This window comes from Morus notabilis, unplaced genomic scaffold, assembly GCF_000414095.1.
Source record: "Morus notabilis unplaced genomic scaffold, ASM41409v2 Scaffold235, whole genome shotgun sequence".
NCBI classification, from domain to species: Eukaryota; Viridiplantae; Streptophyta; class Magnoliopsida; order Rosales; family Moraceae; genus Morus; species Morus notabilis.
The window spans coordinates 35,480-51,715 of NW_010360036.1; the positions used below are offsets into that span (position 1 = coordinate 35,480).

Below are 16,236 nucleotides of genomic sequence, written 5' to 3' on the forward strand. Positions count from 1 at the left end.
CATGTATTGGAAAAATATATATTTGTATTTACGGTCAATAAGAAATGGCTCGTATCATTCAGTTGATCATAGCCTCACACAGACCAAGTATAGAAGATACAAATATATTATACTGAAATTTCATTAAAAAAAAAGGTATTAAAAGGGATTTTAAGAAAAAAAAAACCCGAAAGTTTACAACTGCTATAAATTACAATGAAATTTCCCATTCAAACAAAAATCAAATATAATTTGGTGAATTGTTAAAAGACTGATTTATCTATTTTTTTTTCTTAACCATTTAAAATTGAAAGCGTTCCCTATGTCATGAACACTTTTTTTTTTATTAAAAAAAAAAAAAACATCAACACTTAAATATCCACATAGCATGGTTGGCATATAATCTAGTGAGTACTACGGTTAATTCCAGAATATGCCTGGCGTTATTTTGCTAAATTGAATTATCGTCATCAAATATTTTTGTTTTCAGCCAATTAATGCCTTTTCTTTTTCTTTATCTTCTTTTTTGTGGTCCTGCGTGTCATTTAGGGACGTTTGGTAAGAAAATTCGTACCCTAATTCGAATCATAATTTATAGTTTATTACAGTGTTTTCTCTCATAAAAAATACACGTAAATCAAAAATAATTCTAATCTCATGATTCTAATCCATGAACCAAACGTTTCCTTAATAGTCCTCGTCTCATATTCGTTTCTAACAAGACTTGTTCAGTTTGATGGACACCCCTGTATGTGGATCAAAGGATTTGACTCCACAATATCATTATTTTGGGTTCATTTGGGAAAAAATTGACCAATTTGTATTGTGGCTACCACACAATTATACGTTTTTTTTTTTTTTTTGCTCTGAAGAAAAATTATACGTTGGATATATGTGTGGTGCTTTTCTTGGAATTAACTTAAGTTTTTTTTTTTTTTTTAAAGTTTTAGAATGCACATATTTTTCCACGTATTAGAATGTAATTAGTGGAGCACTTTGTTATGAAATTTTTATTTTAGACTTCAAACTAAGAATCTGAAATAAAAACAATTTTATTCTAAATAAAAAAAACAATGATGAAACCAATTTGATGAAAACAAGTTGACTAGGTGAGGTCACAATATATTTTCCTAATTTTATTCTTCCCTCCATCCACTTGTAGGTTAGGATATTCCAAAATCCAAATGTCTTATTATTTAGCAACAATGATTTTAGTGAAATTAGCATGCATAAGCAAATTGCAATACTTAACAATAATAAATGATTAATTAGTAGTGTCGTATCCTTTTGACTCGGTTAGCACTTTAGCGTCAGAAGAGACAAAAGAAGGGGCAAATTGGGATGCCAAACGTAAATGGGTTGTTTCTCTCACAAATTGTTATTGCCATCGCTATAGATTGTCGAATGCATACGTGACGACATCAAAATTAGTGTTATATATGTATTTTAGATTAGAACCTACTCAAAGGAAAGAAGTAAATTGATATAAAATGGTTTTTTGTATAATTTTCATGAGCATTGAGCACCCTTGTTTCAAAGTGTTATTAATTTTTCAAAACAGGTCAAAACGCTTCTTAATATATAAAAAGTCATTTAAAACACTCCCTCCATCCATCTATGCGTATCATTTGGATGAAAAAATGCATATGTGACACTTGAAATGAGTATTTAAAAGTTAATTAAAGATATTCAACTAATAAAAATCAATAATAATAAATATTAAATAAAATAAAATGACTACGTTTTTGGTTTGCAAGGATGGCTTCGATGACTAGAGCTGCAAATCGGCGGCGATCTGGGGCAGAGAAGGTCCGACGACCTCGGGAGGTGGTGATTGGGGACAGGCTGAAGCTAACAACAAAGTGGGGCGAAAGGAGGCTGGCTTCAATGAGGTCCGTGAGTTGGAGACCAGATCAGCTTGGGTCGACGCCGTGGGGCATGGCATGTCAGTAATCTGTTAAAGTTATAAACGGAAATGGACGGATGATGTATTTTGAATCATTTTTTATATATTAAGAGGTGTTTTGAATCGCTTTAAAAAATTAAAGGGCATTTTAAAACAAGGTACATACTTTTGGGAGCATTAATAAAATAATAATAATAATAATAATAATATTCACCTTGTATAAAGTGGAATATTGATACTTTTGGGAGCATTAATAAAATAATAATAATAATAATAATAATAATAATATTCACCTTGTATAAAGTGGAATATTCTTTGGTCATATACACTTAGCCTGGACCATAATCATTTCGTAGGAATCTATAGTCTACCAATCTTTTAGTTTCTATTTTTTCTTAGCATGCATACACACATACAAATGCATATATAATATTACTAATAATAATAATAATAATAATATCATCAATTGAGCAAACCTAAAACCCAATATAGTTAATGCAGCAGGCGGCATATATTGCTCGTCTGAAGCTTCAATTTGAAGAAACAACATGGTTTCTTGTATAATTAGTATCATAAACTATGAAAATCCAATTTAACTCTCCTTATGCTAAATTTCTTATATTATTGACAGGATACAACTTACAAACTCATTACAATAAGTTTATATGATACTGATAATTAATCAGATTTGTCTTTTATGTTGGATTGAGGAACGAAATATTGGACAAAGTTCCAAAATTGAATTCTATGACCTAACATCTGAAAAACAAAAGAACAAAAAAAGCAACTACAATTATAAGCAAATGAAGACCTGTTAAGGTAATGGAGATTAACTTGTTGACTCTGCAATAACGATCTGGTACTATTTTTCCGAATTTCACCAGTTCATATGTTTGTTAAAACTTGAATAAACAAATATATATATATATATACATATATATTTTGCTCCTCGGATAGTATATTCTTCTGGCATATGTAGAAAGTCATTGCTCTAAGTTTTTTTTTTTTTTTTTCATTTATTTGGAGTGAATGGTTCAAACTTTTTGTGCCATATTGTGAAGGATAATCTCAAAGAGATTAAGGCCCCGTTCATTTCGCTAATTCGAGTTTAGAATTCGTGTTTTGCTAAAGTAAAAAGCTCTTATAAATAAATTTAACTTTTTAACTACAGTCACATACTCAAATCAATGAACTAAACGGATCTAAAGCATTTATTAGCCACTCAATCATGTAAAGCTTCGCGTTGCTAATTTGGATTGTTCCATCAGTTCTATAGAAAGGTAGTAAAACATAAAATTGATTATGTTTGCTTCAGATAAATTCTAGTCGACAATTATAGAAGAGGAATTCCTGATGTTCATTTAGGCATATTTTATTATTGTACTTTTGTTTGAATATTCTTTTCATCTTTTAAAGGAAAATCTTCCTTAATGGACTCTTCTTATTGTTATGCAGTTACTGGTTTCGAAATGATCAACCATTTTGAAATCAAAAGGGAGCTGATGAGTGGTGAGAATATTGAGTTTTAAATTATTAATTCAATGAAGACCTGGAAAGGATGGCAGTTTGGTGTCATGCTTTTATCGACTTTTTTTTTTTTTTTATCTCATATTTAATACTTTGAAATAGTTTTAAAGAATTAAGGCTCGTTCATTTCGCTGATTCGAGTTTTGCTACAGTAAAAAGCTCTCAAAAACAGTCATATCTAACTTTTTTATTACAGTAAAAAGTTCTCACACAAAATCACATCTCAACTCAAATTACAAACTCGAATCAATAAAATGAACGGCCATGTATTCTCGTAACCTCATTGAGATAATAAAATACTGACGAAGCATTTATATGTAAAATTAACCCTTTACAGTTGTCATTTAATGCAAGTACGCATACTAATTGCCGTGATGCGAAACATTTGATACAAATATTTAATATACGAAGATTTCCCTTCAAAAAAAAAAACGAAGATTCTAGAAAAAGTTATTTTCATTGCAAAACTCGTGATGCAACAGTCGTCTTCACTTAATTATCAAAAAAGAAAGAAATAAATAAATACAGTCGTCTTCACTTTAGAAGTTTCCTATCGTTTCAGAATAATACATGTCGTTTGTATTCTACAAGTTTGCTGTTGTGAGATAAAAACGACATGTCATGTCGGTTTTTTTTAAGGAACATGTCATGTCGTGTCGGTTGTGTTCCCAAAGCTCATTATCGTCCGATAGTAAACGACAATTTGACTTAAAAAGTAAAAGTTAATTTAAAAATATAGTAGGACGCGTTAATAATTTTATTTTTTTATATGAAAATAAAAATAAAAATATTTTTAATTTCAGACATAAATTATTTTTAAAAATGTATTTAGTAATTTTATTAAGAAATTATTTTTAGTGTAAAAAAATCATTAATATCTCTTTTTCTTTCTCTCTCATCGAGAGATGAGAAAATGAAAAAAAAAATGACTAGTCATTTTTTATTTTTCTATCATTTTATACTAAACTAAAAAATCATTTTCATTTCTATTTTTTATTTTTATTGTGCTAAACACCGTTCATTTTTTCTTAAAAAACGTGAAAAATAAAAAACAGAATCAATTCCAAATACGATTGTAATGGCCCTGTTCATTTCGTTGATTTGAGTTTTGCTACAGTAAAAAGCTCTCATAAACAATCACATCTAATTTTTTTTTACTACAGTAAAAATCTCTCATATAAAATCACATATAAACTCGAATTAAAAATTTAAATCAGAGAATTAAATGGGCAGCTTCACTGAGAAGAACCAGAAGTTAAGAACCGAACCGCAAATTTTACCTTTGATGTCAGTTGTTAAAGAAATTTGAAATCTTTTACGTGGAAAAACGACTTGTAGTTTATCCTGTTAAGTGCAAAGTCGTTTTTCTTGCAACTATGACTATCTATCGTTTCAAATAATACGACAGCTCGTTTATTTATCAAAATTAGTGAATTTTAAACCGGCGGTTTCGTTCATATGAATGGGCCTTTTCCTAGTTAAGGATGGGCCAATAATGGGCTTTTCCCGCTCATATTCAAACTTAATGTAATTACTTCTTTTTTTTTTATTTTTTATTTTACTTGAGAAGCTTGTTAAGATTTTTTATGCAACAAAAATCAAATTACCCTTTTGTTTTGTTTTTCTCCTTTACTTTTTTGTTTTTTATTTTTTATTTTACAGTGTGTTTGGTAGGGTGAAAAAGAGAGAAAAAAGAAAATAGATGAATGATTTTGTAGGGAAAAATGGAATTTTAAGTTATTTGGTAAAGATGAAATGAAGAATGAAGGAAAATAAAAATCTATAGGGCCATTAATTTTTAATCCTTCTAATTTTGAGAAGAAAAGAGGAGGAAAAAAATTTGACAAAAAAATGAAATGTAAAATAACAATTTTAATCTTCGACATTCATCATTTTTTTATTTATATTGAGGTATTATTGTAACATGCCTTAAATTTATTTATTTATTTTTACTTTTCTTTCTCTTTTACCAAACAATATGAGAAAAAATTATTTAGTTCCTTCACCTAAATATTTTATTTCCCTTTCTTTCCTTTTTTCTATCCCTCCTATCCAACATAGCATTAATGACTTTATGCTCGCAATTTATTTGGTTTGTGATGTAATTTTCTCAGCTAGCACCTATTTAGGTTGTGACGTGACTTTTCTCTCTTTCTTTGTGTACTAGGGTTTGAAAATTGAAACTTTCCTTAGTACGCCACTCTTCTTGGGCTTGAGTTTGCAGTTGCCGCACTGTTGACCTTCGATTCTCCGATCCTAGAGATGGTGCTCTATGTTCTTAAGGGCTACTCAGTTGGGGATGGCTTCTATTCCGCAACATAAGAAACGAAGTTTTCATGTGGTTGTGGAGCCGCGCTGGCGAACGGTCGACTGTTATATTTGCGCATATCAGCATTCTCGTGACATGGTTATTGGATTCTTAATCTAAAGTTGGGCTTATATGTGAATAATTATGTATTACAGGCTGTCATATAAGGTTAAACCCAATTAAAAGTGATCTACTAAGGTTTTGGTATTTTAGGCTTTAATGTATCTAATAGGGTGTGAGCCTTTAATGTGTAGAGACTTGAGGGTAATTTCTATTTTTATGATGGGCTAAAATAGAAATACCAAAAGATAACAGGGAAGTTATCAATAAATGATAGTTATGGTCCCCAGATCACACGTAATATTTTCATTCATTCTGACATCCCATCATTAGAAAGAATACAGAGAGAAAGTTAAAGGATTCTCTAGGAAAACGTGTTGATCTGAAAGACAAACTGCACGACTCTAGAGAGAAATCAGTCAATATGGATTCAGGTACACTTCCGCTTATAGATTTATTAGTTCTTGATGATCTAACATGAATGTTTTTGGCTTTTGGGTGATGGTTTTTACTAAATTATTGATTTCTAACAATGGCCACATTGAAGATTGGGACCCTTGGATTGCTGCAGAGTTGTTGAGGGCTTGGTGGATTGCTCAGATCTGACGAGAGAGGCTTCACCGATTCTGACAATGGGTGGCTTACGGGTAATGGGTGGTGCGGGGATTTCACATCAGTAGTGCAGCGCCTGCTCCTTTGGAGGTCGCGCCGGGCTTAGTGGTGGCGACGACTGAGGGGGGTTTCCATGCGCCGGCGTTGCAGTTCTAGCTCTAGCCTCTAGTGCCGTGGTGGTTGGTGGACCGCCAGTGAGGTTTCTCGTGAGGCCAAGTCCTATCGTTTATGTCATAGTAATTTGTTTCATTCAATAATGGCATTCTATCGGCCTCTTTCGCATTTTTTTTTGATGTTTTATTTCCGTTTTACTTCCATAATATCAGAGGTGGTTTGCCTATTCTCCATTGTAGTTTCTGTCTAGTCCGTAAGTCATGTTCGTTTGCGGTGTTGTGGTAGGCTTTAGTGTTTTTAGGCTTCATTCATTTCACCAATTCAAATTTTTAATTTCAGTTTTACTACAGTTAAAAGCTTTCACAAAAAGTCACATCCAACTTTTTCTGCAACAGTGAAAAGCTTTCATATAAAATCACATCTCAACTCGAATCCGCGAAGGCCTTAGTCTTTCAATTTCAATCGATGAGAGTTACCCATCAACTATTATGGTGTTTTTGGTGTGTTTAAAAGAGCTAATTTTGTGCTCGATTAGTTGTGTGCCTCTTTAATTTCCCTTTGGTAGAACTCCGTGCATGTGTTACTCTCTTGATCATTTTAATCGAGCCTCTGTCATTGATCATTTTAATCGAGCCTCTGTCATTGAGATTGACTCGCTAAATGCATTTTGGGTCTTCTGTGTTTGAAATAGTGATTATATTTTTCTGATTGGAAATGCAATTTTCATTTTCATTTAAAAAAAAAAAGACTTTCTATATCCTGTAAAAATAAACTGTTAGTAATTTCTTACATTTCAACTGTTAAATTTTAATCTCATATAATTTTAACTAAATAAAAAATTAAAAATTAAGACTACCGATAACATGGATTGCCTAAAAACTTAAAAAAAAAAAAAAAGCTAGTAAAAGCAAAATCACAAAAGGTGATCAGTCACTCACTTACTAAGACAACACGCGCATGTTGTAGGAAGAATCAAAACGATTCCAAGCTGTCCATTTCTAATGCAATTCTCATTTTCATTTAAAAAAAAAGACTTTCTATGTCCTGTAAAAATAAACTGTTAGTAATTTCTTACATTTCAACTGTTAAATTTTAATCTCATATAATTTTAACTAGATAAAAAATTAAAAATTAAGACTACTGATAACATGGATTGCCTAAAAACTTTAAAAAAAAAAAAAGCTAGTAAAAGCAAAATCACAAAAGGTGATCAGTCACTCACTTACTAAGACAACACGCGCATGTTGTAGGAAGAATCAAAACGATTCCAAGCTGTCCATTTCTTCTAACAACTCCACCACGAATAAATCAAACGGTAACATAAAGAGGCTTCACTGATGATAACAACGCTCTCATTGCAAACCACAACTTTTACCAAAACTTGATCCTTCTTACAAAAAGTGTAATCTTTTTTTCGTTTTTCTAATTATTATTTAATTTTATTTTTGAGAACGTGTCTCTCGTTTTTAAATGACGCTTATCAACTTTTTAGGCTCATTCTTTTACATAATTTAAATTGTGTATATAAGAAAAAAATATTATAATAAAAAATTAAATTTAAATTTTTATAAAAAAAATACTATAACAATATGACTTTATTTTTTATAAAAATTAATTTTAAATCTTAATAAAAAAAAAATCTTAACGGTGGATTAAAATGCAAATTTGACTTTTTTTTTCTCTGAATAGAGCCCAGAAAGGAGGTCAGGAACAGAACAAAAGGCACACCTACACTTGTCCGTTAAAAACACCAGTAACAGGCCTGTCACTTTCGGAAACATCACAGGCGCAGATATTATAAATTTGTCCAATTGCAGTGACACAGAGTTATGGTGGTTTCTAGGGCATTCCAATTTCCACAGCTAGCCTAATACTCTTGTCAAACTTCCCTCACTCTCACTCTCACTCTCTCTCTCTGGTAAGCTCCCACTCTCTCTCTCTCTCTAATTTGGAAAATGAGACAATTTGATCATTTGATCTACTTGAATTGATGCATTTCCCTTAAATGATGTACCGATTTGATGTTATCGGATAGTTTTCAGTTTTTGATCAATGTGAAACTTTTTATGTTGATGCTGTAGTATTGGAATTTTGATTAGAAGATCGATCGTGTACACTTATACTTGTTTTGATGTGAATTTTGAATTTTGTGTGTGGATGAAATGAAGAACAGAAGAAGTATAGTAGCGATTGATTGTTGAATAATATGGCGGAGGCTGAAGCTGCATCGTCGGTTGCTCCGAACGCTGAATTGTTGGAATGGCCGAAAAAGGACAATCGCCGATTCCTTCATGTTGTGTATCGTGTTGGTGATCTTGATCGCACCATCAAGTACGGCTCTTTATCTAATAATCAAGTTTTTGTTATGATATATATTTTTCATTTTTGTTATTTTCTTTTATTTTTTCTACTTTCAGGTTTTATACTGAAGCTTTTGGAATGAAGCTGTTGAGGAAAAGAGACATTCCGGAGGAGAAATACTCGAACGCCTTTCTCGGGTTTGGCCCGGAGGAATCTCACTTTGTTGTTGAATTAACATACAGTAATGCTGTTTATAACTTTATATCATCTCATCTTTCTTTTCATTTCATTTTTTTAAAATCTGTTTTCTTGTTTATATACTGAGCTGTGAAGTGAATGAAATTCTTGATACAGTTCAAACATTTTTTTAAGAACCTTATTTTGATCCAGAGAAATTATCTGGGAACTGGCTACTTCTTTGGTTTATTGTTTTAGTTCTGCAATGAAGTACATAGTTTTGAATTTCTCATATGATATGGCAAATGAAGACAAAGATATGCTAACGTAGTAACTTCTTTAACTTTTAATTATAGAAAAAAAAAATCATTGACTTTTAATTGATTCTTAGACTTCACTTCTCTTAATCCAGATGCAGCAATCAAGATCTTTCTCTATTCCTTTTCATGTTTTTAGGGAGAGGAAAAAAAAAACGACCTAGCTAGGATATTTAGAAATTTGTGAAAAAATTATAGCAAGAAAGAATTTCTATTTCCCTTGAGAAAAAGTACCGGAGGTAGATTTTTCTATGGAGGCATGAATGTTGACATATCTCAATGATATGGTTTCTGAGGGGGTTATTTGCTTTCTGATCACAGATTATGGCGTGACTTCATATGATATTGGCACTGGGTTTGGACATTTTGCTATAGCAACTCCAGATGTAAGTCATTTCACGTTGCGAAATCTCAGACTGTCTTTTCATAGTGATGTAATGAACTTTGTTTCCCATCGAACCCAGGTTTACAAACTGGTCGAACACGTTAGGGCCAAGGGAGGCAATGTCACCAGGGAGCCTGGTCCTGTGAAAGGTGGAAAGTCTGTCATTGCATTTGTTAAGGACCCTGATGGTTACACTTTCGAGCTCATTCAACGGGAATCAACTCCTGAACCACTTTGCCAAGTAATGCTTCGTGTTGGTGACTTGGAGCGCTCTATCAAGTTTTACGAAAAGGTGATATAGTCTCTCATTTTGTTGCTATATAGCCTCCTTTCCTAGTCAGACGAAGCTTCTGTACAGAGTTCCAGGAACTAAGACTTAAAGGAATATAGGAGGTATATATAATAGCATTGGGGCCTGGAGAATGAATGAAAGGAGTGGAACAAAGTGTGAAGTACCAATTTATGAGGTTCTCTATCTTATTTTGGTCTTAACCTTGATAGAAGTTATGACCAACAGCTTTCTTGGCTTTCATTTTGTGCAGGCTTTGGGGATGAGTGTAGTGAAGAGGGTTGATAGGCCTGAGTACAAGGTTCGTTTCATGATTATAAGCATCATGTTTAGCTGAATGGATAGGATCTAAGTTATCCTTAAGCTACATTGCAACTTATGGATTCTTCCGTTTTTGTTGTTTCATGCGTTGTGCAGTACACCATTGCCATGTTGGGGTATGCCGAAGAAGAGAAGACAACTGTTCTCGAGTTGACTTACAATTATGGCGTGACTGAATATACCAAGGGAAATGCATATGCCCAGGTCATCAAATGCAGTTTCTGTTTGAGGTTTTTTTTTTTTTTTTTTCCCCCCTCATTATGAAAAGAATTCCCTTAACCTGGTTATTCTTTTAATGATACCAGATTGCCATTAGTACCAACGATGTATACAAAAGTGGTGAGGTTGTGAACTTGGTCACACAAGAGCTTGGAGGAAAGATTACTCGACAAGCAGGACCAATTCCTGGAATCAACACCAAGATTGTCTCTTTTCTTGATCCAGATGGCTGGAAAACCGTGAGTTTTCACTAGAGTCCTTAAAGCTTAATATCTTAGTTCATCTGTTTGATTTTGATTAGAACAAGTTTAGAGTACTCAGACACAAGTTACACATTTCCAAACAAACAAGATATCTAAACCACTATACCACTAATAACCAGTGACAGAAGAGTGTTAATTTATTGAAATAATGCTGAATTTATATGCACCAACTAAATAATCAACTTTTCTTCTCATGATTCTTTTGTTCGGCCCGCACTTGTAGGTCTTGGTTGACAATGAAGATTTCCTCAATGAACTCAATAAGGAAGATTAAATGCGTAATGTAGGATATTTAGGATGCATTAGGCACTTAAAAGACATATCTCGTATGAATAAATGAGTGTCTAGTACTGTAGCAACCAGTATTTGACTGTTTTATTATGGTTGCCGCTTTGTAAATCCTCTTTTGGGATAGCTACTTGTGTGTTGCAGTTCCTCGTGTAGCTATTGTGGACCTGACTGCGAGGAATTTGATGTTTGTGTACACTGCCCTTATGCAATTGCCTAGCCTGGAGATATCATATGATTCTATTATCTTCTCTAAAAGAATCAGAAAAGAAGAAGAAAAAGAAGCATATCACGATCAAAACCAGTAGTGTTTCTGATATTTTTCGTAAAGAATACATCCCAAAACTTAAGAACACCGAATGTGCAGACCAAGAGTTTCTTTTTCTTTTTCCTCTGTTTTTCTCTGACCAAGAAAACGGCACAAAGCCAGAAAATGAACTCTTTCTCCTGTTCACCCGTTGTAGACTTTTAGAAAATCTATCCACGTGACTTAAAAACGGAATTTTCCCAAGAAAATTCTTTTTCTGCCGACGAAAGGATAATGTGAGCTGACGGCAATATTTTGTTTGGGCATCAACACAAAAATAGATTTACTTTTGACGTATGTCATGGAAATGACCTATCCCCCGAAAAGGCCAATGAACAAATCTTTTTTTGGCTTGTTTTGATAAATTCACTCCACTCGTGTGTCCTGTTTGTACTCCTTTTTGTCGTGAGGTCTCAAGAATAAACATGATAAATTTAGACGTATACTATACGATAAACCGGCCAAGGTTGGCCGTCTCTCATACGTAACAATTGCTCATGTAATGTTTTCGGATAAAATAGCTTCCTGTAATGTAACCTAGTAAATACAGCTTTACAAGTGACGAGGCCATTATGAAGGTCTAGTTAGAAATAAATCTCAAAATATGTGAGAAAAATCATCAATAACCACCAAGTTAAACAAACAAAGTCCAGAACACAAAAAGGAAATAAGAAGAGAACTGAACTATGTAAGCTTGAGACTCTCCTAGTTACATCGGCGGTGGCAGTGGCAGTGTCCCGGTAGCCTTCAGTCGACGAACAAAAAGAATGATATACATTTCCAGATAAACAAAAATAAGAACACTTTTGAATGGAATTTCTGCTCCCTAGCTTGGAAAATTTATCGGTGATCCAAGGTTTTTTATTCTCTTGTGGCATTGGCTCACACAAAGATCATAATTTCGTATTTACAACATAGGAGGTCGAATTATCTTCCATGTTTTTGCCCATATTGAATATGTATGGGACAGAACTATTGTCATTTCCTTGTATATTCTAAGGAATTATGTCCATTGGATAACAGCCCAGGACACGAAGAAATCTCGCAATTTCCTACAAAACAAGTCGATCTTCATCAGATCCGTGTATGATTCTGATTCTGATATGATTATGATGTCATCTAAAACGATCAGAAATATGTAGCACTGGCAGTAATCAGGAAAGAGATTGTGGCTCCTGCCATAACTTGTTAAAGCATATATTGGACACGCGCCATAACATGTAGTTCTAGTAATGTTGCATTTCCAAGTGAATGATATTAAAGGCTGACCTGAAGATGTGCCAAAGCATATTGAGCACGAAGCTCCGCCATAGAAGCTTCAAAGTCGACGTAAAAGAGGTAGTCAAAGTACCTGCAACATCAAATTATTCAATTTGTGAAGCATGGAAAATACGTCGTCATTGCATTACCTAGATCGACCACAAGTTAACAAAATATAATACGAACACAAATGCATGCAAAAAGATACATAGAGTAGGACAGCTTTACTTTAGCAAAAACGGAAATGTCACTCACTTGGCAGTTCCTTCATTAGAGTCATCGACAACTCGCAGTGGCCGCTGTTTCTGTGGACGACTCTCTATCTGAAAATGATCAAATCCTATAGACATATTGACCAAATACCAAAAAAGTAAATAGATTAAGTCAAAGTTTTGCATGAATTTACCTTTGTCAAGTTAATTTCCCTCAGAGAAAACACTGCCAAGGCTTTGAACAGTACCCCGGGACCTTCCTCTAAACTGAAAACAATGCTCGTCTATAGAAGAATTACATACATGTCATTATGTCTTCAGAACACCATACGAAAATATAACTATATGCCGAAAAAGGAAAAAGAAAAGACGAAGAAAGAAAGAAATGGGCAGAAGGACCTTATATGGTCGGTCAGTTCCTGGAATGATGGGTTCTCTTGCAAGAATCAGAAAACGAGTAATGTTATCGTCATCATCCTGGAGAATGAATGGGGGCACAAATCAAATTGAACTGCAACTTTATATTAAATAATGAATATTTAAATACTGCACTGTCTAGGTGACCCAGAAAGTGAATGTGAAAGTAGTCTTACTTGTATTTTCTCCGCAAGAACGTCAAGCCCATATATTTCTGCAGCTTGAGCACTCGCAATAGCTCCAGTGTCTCTGACGCCAATTGAGGCCACCATCTGCAAAAAAAAGTTGGAAACGTTTAGTCTCCAACAACGTTTACCGAATATTCTAACGTAACAGAGAAAACTTGTATGTATAACCTTCGCAGCACCAGCAGTGTCATCAGTATTGATTCTGATGACGCCTAAATTACTTAGCATATTTTCACATTGAGCAAGAGCCTGCAAATGAGAATGTTAGCAACAAATCTTTTTACGATGTGGGAAAAATTTTGTAGATATTTGGACGCACAGGTGCTTAGCATAATACTATATCCCAAAGGAAATTTCTCCATTTATATGTGCATGTCTAGTTTGTAAAAGTGCAAGAAGCAGCACAAGTCAAAACAAGTCTCATAAATAATGTGTTATATCAAAACTCACTTCCATTCGTTTCTTGATTTGCAGTTAAAACCCCCTTTTTTACTGTTGGATTGGGTTTTAAAACTTAAGCAAGTATTAGATTTACATTTATGGAACTGTGGCCCAAATCGCAGAGTCCCATGAGAATGTGTCGAAAGACAGTGAGCATTTTTCTGCAACATTTTCATTTCCTGAAGGATAAAAGGAGGGTTATTGCCAAACTTCTTGAAAAAAGGGTACCAACCTGAGGATGGCTGAAAACACGTTTTATCTTTTCTTTTTCTGAACCGGGAAATCCCAGTAGACAGTGGTTCACTTGCAACTGCACTTCACCAACTATGTGCAGCCTATGGCGAAGGAGTAAATCATAATTCCGGTGGATGCTTCCCCCAACAGAATTCTCAATAGGAAGAACTGCCTTATCTACTAACCATAATTCAACTGCCTGTGAAACAGAATTTTCATGTAATCAGGGTACACTAAAAGCAAAAGAGATTCAATGATTGTGAAGATTACAATCGTAATTTGAACCTTGAAAGCAGCTTCAAACTCCTCACATGGGACAGTTTCGCACTTTGGATATGCTTTTAACGCAGCAGCTTCACTATATGCTCCTGGTAACCCCTAAAGAGCGCACAAGCTATCTTCAGAATGAAGAAAGGTACAGATACAAGAACAACACAGATGACCAAGCAATTTACCTGGTAAGCAACTCGCACTTTTGAACCATCTGCCGGAGACGAAGAGAGATCATTTGCAGTCAATGGTTCTGTATTTTTTATTCAAGCCGTGATATTGAACAAGAAACAGTTTAGGGAGTTGGAAATAGAGAATTTTCTTATTCTTCCAAAATGGTTTCAAAACAATGAACATCATTTTGGTCATATTATTGTAAGCAACACATAATTTCATTCCATTCAAACCATAAGCTGAGATTTGTGCATATCTACATAAGAAGATCAATCATTATTCGTCTTTCTTTTTCTACAAACATGTAAGAAACCGCCTACTCATGCTCACATAGCGAACAAGTAAGACACACTGCACGCTAAAGTTATGAATTAAGTCTTAATTTTAATTGAGTGTCCTAACACTCACGAACGTCAGAAAAAAATAAAAATAAAAAAAAAAGAAAGAAAGAAAGAAAGAAAAAGTCCTTGAACAGTAATCCACGCTATCGCTATAAGATTAGAGTAGTATCAGGGATTCCAACTTTTTGATATGAACTTATGTGACAGTATATTGTTTCACTGGTAGATGCAATCTTTTAATATAATTAACATGAGTATTTTTTTAACACCTACCGAATACCGATACAATAACGACAACTCATATCATACGTAAGTTGCAATTAAAACAGTTGGGATTCTTAGCATTGTTCATGTAATAAATCTGAATCAACAAGCTACCCAGGGCCAAAACATATTCGACATTTCAGGCTAATTCCACCATTTAGATATCATATCAATATCAAGCTAAGCTTTTCATTTAACCTTCAAACTCCAGTTGTTAAAGTTGACATATTTCACAATGACAATTGAACATGAAAAATATTTGTGGGACAAAAAAATAGAGGTATGGTTGTGTAAAATCTCACTGGGAAGAAGGTTCAAATCCTTGTGAAATCCCCTGGACTCATTGTTCCGAGCCTTTTGAATAGGGCCAGAAGTATCAGCCACAGACAGATACGGCTTCTCATCATCAACAGGAGTTGTTGCTCTCTGAGTCTGAGCCGCCGCCAAAGAACCCAAGAAACGACATTCCCATTTTCGAAGGTCGCACCTCAAATTCAACGAAAACCCAGAACGGCTTGGCCCCCAATCGGAGACACCCAAATGGGAAGGAGTTTTAGCACAACCCCAGATGGGTGAACCATTCAGAGCCATAGATAATGACAGCCCAAATCTCAAAATCTCTCTCTCTGGACCCAGAAAGAAAGCAAAAAGTCTCAGGCAAAACCAAACTCATAAGAGTGTGGTTGGTGGTGCATTTGTGTTGTTGTTGGTGTTGGTGAGTTCTGGTGAAACCCAGTTGCGCATTGTCAAGGTAGACGGGAATGGTGGTGGATTTTGGACCCACCCCACTAAACGTATGTGTGTGTATATATATATACACACACACACACGCTCTTGTTTAAGAATTCAGATACAATGGGCAAGGTCAAAAAAAGGAAAATGTTTGAGCTAACAAGTACTTCACTTGTTAGACCAAGAGAGCTGTAAAAAGAGTTAGGTGAGCAGAATGTTGGCTACACGTTTCTTTCCTTTTGGTTTTTAGAGAGAGAGAGAGGGTCGGCACGCTTAGAGAAGCAAAGGTGAAGTGAAGGAAGCAATGTGAACGAAATTTGATCGAGTATT

At 34.1% G+C, this 16,236-nt stretch overlaps 2 protein-coding genes across 3 annotated transcripts; one reads left to right on the forward strand and one right to left on the reverse strand.

Moving 5' to 3' along the window:
- Positions 1–8,331: 8,331 nt before the first annotated feature.
- LOC21401028 (lactoylglutathione lyase GLX1) lies at positions 8,332–11,324 on the forward strand. Of its 2 annotated transcripts, none has more exons than XM_010095731.2 (9): positions 8,332–8,424; positions 8,680–8,837; positions 8,924–9,048; positions 9,623–9,687; positions 9,766–9,978; positions 10,229–10,276; positions 10,393–10,500; positions 10,602–10,754; positions 11,002–11,324. In XM_010095731.2, exons 2-9 carry the CDS (start codon positions 8,713–8,715, stop codon positions 11,050–11,052), a joined length of 888 nt encoding a protein of 295 aa, XP_010094033.1. In that variant the 5' UTR covers positions 8,332–8,424; positions 8,680–8,712; the 3' UTR covers positions 11,053–11,324. The 2 variants fall into 2 exon arrangements, with proteins under 2 accessions (XP_010094033.1, XP_024019837.1); XM_024164069.1 differs by having other exon boundaries at positions 8,337–8,424; positions 8,675–8,837.
- A 654-nt stretch (positions 11,325–11,978) lies between these two features.
- LOC21401029 (arogenate dehydratase/prephenate dehydratase 1, chloroplastic) lies at positions 11,979–16,236 on the reverse strand. The gene is made up of 11 exons (XM_024164067.1): positions 15,477–16,236; positions 14,581–14,648; positions 14,411–14,503; positions 14,124–14,324; positions 13,619–13,699; positions 13,439–13,534; positions 13,245–13,322; positions 13,040–13,129; positions 12,889–12,956; positions 12,643–12,724; positions 11,979–12,425 (listed from the first exon to the last, which is right to left on the reverse strand). Exons 1-11 carry the CDS (start codon positions 15,763–15,765, stop codon positions 12,369–12,371), a joined length of 1,203 nt encoding a protein of 400 aa, XP_024019835.1. The 5' UTR covers positions 15,766–16,236; the 3' UTR covers positions 11,979–12,368.

Coding starts and splice junctions, on each gene's coding strand:
- LOC21401028 (XM_010095731.2), top strand. CDS start 8,713: ATGGCGGAGGCTGAAGCTGCATCGTCGGTTGCTCCGAACGCTGAATTG. Junction 8,838..8,923: donor GATCTTGATCGCACCATCAA/GTACGGCTCTTT, acceptor TTCTACTTTCAG/GTTTTATACTGAAGCTTTTG. Junction 9,049..9,622: donor TGTTGTTGAATTAACATACA/GTAATGCTGTTT, acceptor TTCTGATCACAG/ATTATGGCGTGACTTCATAT.
- LOC21401029 (XM_024164067.1), bottom strand. CDS start 15,765: ATGGCTCTGAATGGTTCACCCATCTGGGGTTGTGCTAAAACTCCTTCC. Junction 14,325..14,410: donor AGTTTGAAGCTGCTTTCAAG/GTTCAAATTACG, acceptor TCTGTTTCACAG/GCAGTTGAATTATGGTTAGT. Junction 12,725..12,888: donor TCTAATGAAGGAACTGCCAA/GTGAGTGACATT, acceptor TTGATGTTGCAG/GTACTTTGACTACCTCTTTT.